At 42.0% G+C, this 6,699-nt stretch overlaps 1 protein-coding gene across 6 annotated transcripts in view; it reads right to left on the bottom strand.

Annotated features, from left to right (window-relative positions):
* Positions 1 to 6,699, bottom strand: part of STYK1 (serine/threonine/tyrosine kinase 1) — a 55,991-nt gene that overhangs the window by 12,832 nt on the left and 36,460 nt on the right. For 4 of the 6 annotated variants that reach the window (XM_082420276.1, XM_082420277.1, XM_082420273.1 and 1 more), the window contains 5 exons: positions 6,338 to 6,484; positions 5,792 to 5,926; positions 2,778 to 3,044; positions 1,852 to 2,033; positions 7 to 90 (listed from right to left, as the gene is read on the bottom strand). In XM_082420276.1, coding sequence (XP_082276402.1) covers positions 7 to 90; positions 1,852 to 2,033; positions 2,778 to 3,044; positions 5,792 to 5,926; positions 6,338 to 6,401 — 732 coding nt within the window. In that variant the 5' untranslated portion in view covers positions 6,402 to 6,484. Of the gene's footprint in view, positions 1 to 6; positions 91 to 1,851; positions 2,034 to 2,777; positions 3,045 to 5,791; positions 5,927 to 6,337; positions 6,485 to 6,699 lie in introns of those variants that run through there. The other 2 variants (XM_082420278.1, XM_082420275.1) reach the window with 2 other exon arrangements.

Genomic DNA, 6,699 nt, shown 5'->3' with positions numbered 1-6,699 from the left:
CCTTACCACAGCCAAAAGGACCTGCTTCCCAATGTGATATATTTGTTTTTCTGTGAGGTCATAGGGAAGGCCATCCATGGTCATCACATCCTAAATAGATAGAGAAAAAAGAAGTATATCAAAATGACATGAACAGATCTGAAAGAAAAAATAGGGGCAGAGATATTCTTAAATGCAGTTATCAAAGCTAAAGAAAATACACAAAAATATAAGGACTATAAGATTCAAGGACAGATGTAATGAGAGATTCTCAGATATGCAGAGAAGTACCATGATTTATCAGACCAGGAAAACAGTAAAGAATGTAGATAAATAGCAGAATGAAGGAAGAACAGAATAGCAGGTAAGAAAGACAAGTATATATAAGACTATCCATTGGATAAAGCAGCAATTTTCCTAGGGCAGAATGTGTGTGTGTGTGTGTGTGTGTGTGTGTGTGTGTGTGTGAGAGAGAGAGAGAGAGATTAATTAAGCACATTAACTCAACACATCTTGACTGAATGCCTACTATGTGCCAGATTCCATCTTAGGAACTCAGAATACAAAAGTGAGCAAAATAAATATGTCTACTGCCTTCTGGAGCTTATACAGTGGCAAACATGTGAATCAAAATAAAATAATCATACATAAATACATGGTTACATATCTATAAGTGCCATGAAAGAAATGTAAAAGAGATCATATGATGGTGGAGGAAAGAGAGCTCATTCAGTTGGAGAAGAAAGGAAAGCTCTTGACGAGATCCGAAGAGTGAGTGGCCATTGACCCTACAAAGAAGGGAAAGGGAGAAGTCTGGTGTAATGAGAAAAGCATGCGAAAACAATCTGAAATAGAGAGGCATGCAGTCTGAAAAATAAAAAGAAACAAGTGAGGTTAGGGCACAGACCAAGTGACAGATGGATCACCTCTTGAAAAGGTTTAAAATCTCATGATGTGCACATTGACCTATTTGCATCACTGGATGGAAGAGGTCAACAAGGTCTCTTTTTCATAAACATTTAGTAATACGATGATCAGCCTACCTAGGAGGCTTGATTAATATTGAACTTTGTTCATCAGCAAGTGACGAGCTAACTAGGAAAACATGGAGCACTTCAAAAAGACGAGTAGATACAGAAGTGGTGAAATTGTAAGGAATAGGACTTGCACTTTAGCATGGAAATTTCTGAACATTAAAATTTTTTTAAATATGAATTGGAGATATACAAACTTGCAGGCTGAATTTCTCCTTAACTCAGCCTCGGCACACTAGGGTGGTGTTACGGAATGGAAAATGTACTTGACACTAACAACCAAATTATTACTAACAGTAGTTAGGTTGTTATGCAATTATCATTAAAGCAGCTACCATTTTGAGTGCTTAATATGTACCAATCACTATGTTTTTCCAGACATAATTTCCTTGAATTTTAATAAGTATTTATCATTACTCCCACTTTACAAATTCCAAAAACTCAGGCTCAGAGAGGTGATTTGCCCAAAGTCACATAGCTTGTAGGAGATAGAGCCCAAAGTCCATTCTCTAAATCTGCACTGCCCAATATGGTAGCCATCACCCACATATGCCTATTTAAACATATATTATTTAAAATTAAATAAATTTGAAAATTCAGTTTCTTAATCATATCAGCCTCATTTCAAGGGTTCTGTAGCCACATGTGATTAGTGGCTACCATATTGGACAGAGCAGATATTCCATCATCACTAAAAATTCTATTGGTTGGTGATAATCACTCTGTTATGCTATTATAATGTCTTTCTAATTTGTCATTTATCGGGCTAATTGACATGTGAACAGCTAATAAGCCAGGTCAAGCCTTTCCTTCCCAACACCTCTACCCTACCACTTACCCGGCGACAGGTCCAGAGAAAGCTGAGCAGGTCCCCCTGGGCCACATCCTCCAACACCATATAGAGCGGCAGCCCTTCTGTGCAGCAGCCTTCCAGCTGTACCAGGTTCTTGTGCTTCCCCAGGTACTGATAGAACCGGATTTGCCCTAAGAACTTCTGCACCTCTTGGAGCCCAGCTGGTTCTGTGGAGGACAGAAGAACCATGGGGAGTGAGCAGTCAGAGTGTCACCAATAAAATGGGGGTTCAAGTCAGGAAGCAACCTCAGATGATAAATTTCAAGGCTCCAAAGGGGAATGAGTATAGACAACAAGTAAAAAGAAAGAGAATCAATTAGAAGATGATCTTCAATGTCACTGATCTTTTGTCAAAGGTAACATAGAACCATAGGTCTTTAGAACTGGATGGGCCTAATAGACAAGTGTTCTGTTCACATTAAAATATTATCACACATTAAAATATTATCACACATTAAAATATTATCACACATTAAAATATTATCACTTCTAGACCTTTTGATTAATATTCTTGCTAATCCTATCCTTGTTCTGTTTTATGTATCCATCATTACTGGTCCATATCATGAGTATCAGCAAAAAGAAGAAAAATGCAGTAACTGGAAAAGATATCAAAACAGTGAAGAAAAATGAAGAAACAACCTCAAAATCCTCATTCAAGTAATATCTAATATGGAAAAATCGGTTTTAACAGCCTTGATAGGCAAGGTTGAGCTAGGGAAAGACCCAAAGAAGAACCTTTCTGTTGCGAGTTTTTACTTTCTATTCCCTTCTTATTCTGTGCCCAATTGTGACCACAACTATCTGTTGATTAACATCTTAATGTCTGCAAAGCCTGTTAGCATTCACTGTTGAGGGCTCACAGTAAACAAGTTAAAAGAGGAAAGGAAGTCCAACACTTCTCCTTTTACCTTTTAAAGCCTTGAGGACAACACTCTTGGGCTTATCAGGGTCCCCAGTATATATCTTGGTTCGGTAGATGGTCCCAAAACTACCATTGTGGATTTGCTCCAGAACTTCAGAGAGGTGCTCCCGGGGCACCTGCAGCTTAGCCAGGGCATGTGTGGAAGTTCGTAGAAGGCTTTCCACTGATGTCTCCTTAAGTGGTACAAACACACTTCCTTCAGGTCTTGCTGCTTCCCAGCTTAGGTCCCTAGATGGAGGCACGTGGGCAACACCTAAAACAAAGAGGTGGCACCAACAAGCTTTTTCCTAGCCTAGGGACTCCAAGAAAGCAGACCCTGGGACAAACCAGCAAGGAGTCCCTTCAGCAATTTTCTCTCTGGCCAATGTGACGATACCTTCTGATGCTTCTCTATGAACCAGCATCAATACAAACCTTGTAGAATTTATGTAATAATCCCATTACTTCTAAGACAACTGAAGATGGACCTCTGAAAATGGGTAATGACATTTCATTTCAGTCTTCCTCAGAATTACAGTTCAGTATGAGTATAGTATGAAGATAATTAAGGAAGTTACTGAATAGGTATTCAAACCACAGACATCTAAAGGTGGTGGTAACTGCCAGTGGAGACTATCATTAAAGTCAACCAAACGGCTTCCCAAGGTGGAGGGTAGGTATGGATAACTACTCAACTCTAAGCTAAAGTTATTCCTCCCTCAAGTTGTCCCCAAAGTCAAATTATTCCATATTTCCAAGAGTCTCAATCAAAAAATTCTTTTGGTACTTTCCCCCTTTCTAAACCAGCTTTTCTCCATTAGAGAAGAGAGATTCATTCTTTTTATTAAATCTTTATTCATTCATTAATTCATCCATTTATTCACCAAATATCACCTCCTCCATGCCAGGCACTGCTCTAGGTGATAGGAATAGGCAAAGTCCAGATTCTTATGAAGATTACCATCTAGTGGTAGGAGAGAGGAAGCAGATAATAATATACTAGATAAGGAGTGTTATGGAGGAAAAGAGGGGAATAAGAAGCATCAGTTATGCAATTTTATGTTTGAAGGTCAGGAAAGGTCTTTCTGAGAAGATGACTTTTGAGAAATACCTGGAAGCAATTAGAGAGCAAACCATACTGGTATCAGGAAGAAGTGCAGAGGTTGAGGAAGGAGCATTCTTGACATATTTGAGGAAGAGTAATGAAATCAGTGCCCCTGGAACCAAGGGGATAACTGGAGGGTTACAGGAGATGAGGCCAGAGAGGGCCCAGATCATGTAAGGCCATTAAAAGAAATTTGTCTTGGACTTCCCTGGCGGCGCAGTGGTTAAGAATCCGCCTGCCCATGCAGGGGACACAGGTTCGATCCCTGGTCCAAGAAGATCCCACATGCCGCGGAGCAACTAACCCTGTGAGCCACAACTACTGAGCCTGCGCTCTAGAGCCTGCGTGCCACGACTACTGAAGCCCGCGTGCCTAGAGCCCGTGCTCCGCAACAAGAGAAGCCACCGCAATGAGAAGCCCGCACACCGCAACAAAGAGTAGCCCCCGCTCACTGCAACTAGAGAAAGCCCACGCGCAGCAACGAAGACCCAACACAGCCAAAAAAATTAATTAATTAATGTTTTTAAAAAAGAATTTTGTCTTTTTTCATTCTAAGTTGAGAAGCAACTGGGAGTTTCATGCAGAGAATTGATAGGACTGACTTATGCCTTAAAAGAATCATTCTGCTGCTCTGAGGAGAATAGAGCATAAAAGGATACAGGCAGAAGCAGGGAAACCATTTAAGAGTGTATTACAGTTATCTATGAGAGGTGAGGGTGGCTTGAGTCTATTTTGAAGACATAGTTAACAGGATTTGCTAATGGATTAGAGACGGAGTGTGACAGAAAGAGGGGTCAAGGACATCTTCAAGATTTTAGACTGAACATATAGGGAGTTGGGCTTGCCATTTACTAAGATAGGGAAGGCTGTTGGGAGAGGACATTGTGAGGGAATTTCAGGACCTTTGTTTTACACACATTACGTATTAGATGTGTACTAGGTCCAAACTGCAAAGTAGGTGGTTTAGTATAAAAATCTGAGTTCAAGGGGACTATAGTCAGAATAGAGAAAGTAATTGAATCCATAAGACTGAAAATGAGATCATTTACGAAGTGACTGTAGATTTAAAAGGAAAGAAAAAAGTGTTTCAAGAAGGAGGAAGTGCAAAATAGTGTCAAATGCTTTTGACAGGTCAAGTAGGATGAAGACCCAACAGAGCTGACACTGGTGATCCTGGAAAGAGTTCTTTTGGTGGATTGGGGGTGGGGGTGGGGGAAGCCTTGTTTTAGTATGTTCAAAAGAGAATGTGACAAGTAGAAGTAGTGAGAGTGAGTTTAAACAAGTTCTTTGAGAAGTTTTTTGTAAGAGTGAATTATAAGAGAATTGGGATACAATTTAGAGAAGGATTAGGGATCAGCCACTGTAGAGTTTCATTTACTGTCAGGATATTGTTTTCCTTCTTTTTTCTCTGAGTTTCCTGTATGAGCTGATTCTCTTCCATTATATGCTCAGTGGTACTCCAGAATAGCACATTATCACCTCCTACCTAATGCTTCAAAGACTATTATGAAGGCTACCCCTTTACATCGTAAATTCCAGAAGCACAGGGTAGGGCTGTAATGCATTGTAGAGTAAAATGTCATCGTTCAAAGCTGGTTACAAAGCCTTGGGCTTTACCCAAGCCTTGCTCCCCAGTCCTTAGACACTCACATGGCCAAAGATTTGATAGTGCAATAGGACGAAGAAGACAGAAACAGGTTACAGGAGGCCTCTCTTGCCTACTCTTCTTTCAGCTAACAAGCATATATTACATTTCCTTGAGAAGAGCTCACCCCCCGCTCAACTACACAGGAGAGGGCCCATACCCACCATCTCATTGCAGGGTCCTCGAGACTTGGGCTCACTGAGGCTTGTGCCTTATTTTCTACAATCTCCATCTTCCCCGAGCCACTGCCCAGCCCCGGTTTGAACTTTACCTTGTAGTCCAGGAGACTGCTGGTGCTCTCTTTGTTCTCGGATGAAAAGCCACAGGATGACCCCAAGGAGAATGAGGAAGATCCCAACCAGAAGGGTTGGGATGATGATGATTTCATACTGCTGCTCCCGGACAACTAGGTAGGAAATCAGGCAAGTAGAGAAGAGACTGAAGAAGCAGCCTCACCTGACTTCCCCTACCCATCAGTCTTCAGCTCACCACACACGATCATCTCTTCCTCCTGGTCCCTCTACCACAACTGGCATCAACTCCCTACTCTGAAATCCCAATGTCCCTGTCTCTTAGCCCATGAAGTATGCTCTGTGCCTCGTCTCTCATTTTTCCTACTGCGATGGAGGATGCAGCACACCTGGATCTATGACTGCCCCTCTCCCCCCTCCGCCCAAAGCCACTAGTGCCAATTCAGTTATCACCATCGTCTTCATTTCTATTAGAAATCAAATGATCTTCCTTCCAGAATCTATTCAGATCTTAATCTCCATCATCCTAAACTCAGAGGGCAGATCTCTATATCATCTGTACTTACTACACAACTTGTCACTGAGACTGCATTCCAACAGCATCCGCGTCATGCGCCTCTCATCCCCCATTGCCACACAGCAGTCCACTTCAGCGCTTGACCACCAGAGGATGCACAGAACAAGAGAGAATAATCCCCAAGGGTTGAGTTGTTCTGAAAAAAATAAGATAAAATGGGCTTCCCTGGTGGCGCAGTGGTTGAGAGTCTGCCTGCCAATGCATGGGACACGGGTTCGAGTCCTGGTCTGGGAAGATCCCACATGCCGCGAAGCAACTGGGCCCGTGAGCCACAATTACTGAGCCTGCGCATCTGGAGCCTGTGCTCCGCAACAAGAGAGGCCGCGATAGTGAGAGGCCCGCGCACCGCGA

Source organism: Balaenoptera physalus, assembly GCF_965194825.1.
Source record: "Balaenoptera physalus genome assembly, chromosome: 13".
NCBI classification, from domain to species: Eukaryota; Metazoa; Chordata; class Mammalia; order Artiodactyla; family Balaenopteridae; genus Balaenoptera; species Balaenoptera physalus.
The sequence above is the reverse complement of the archived record's forward strand: the minus strand, read 5'-3'. Positions and strand labels throughout refer to the sequence as shown.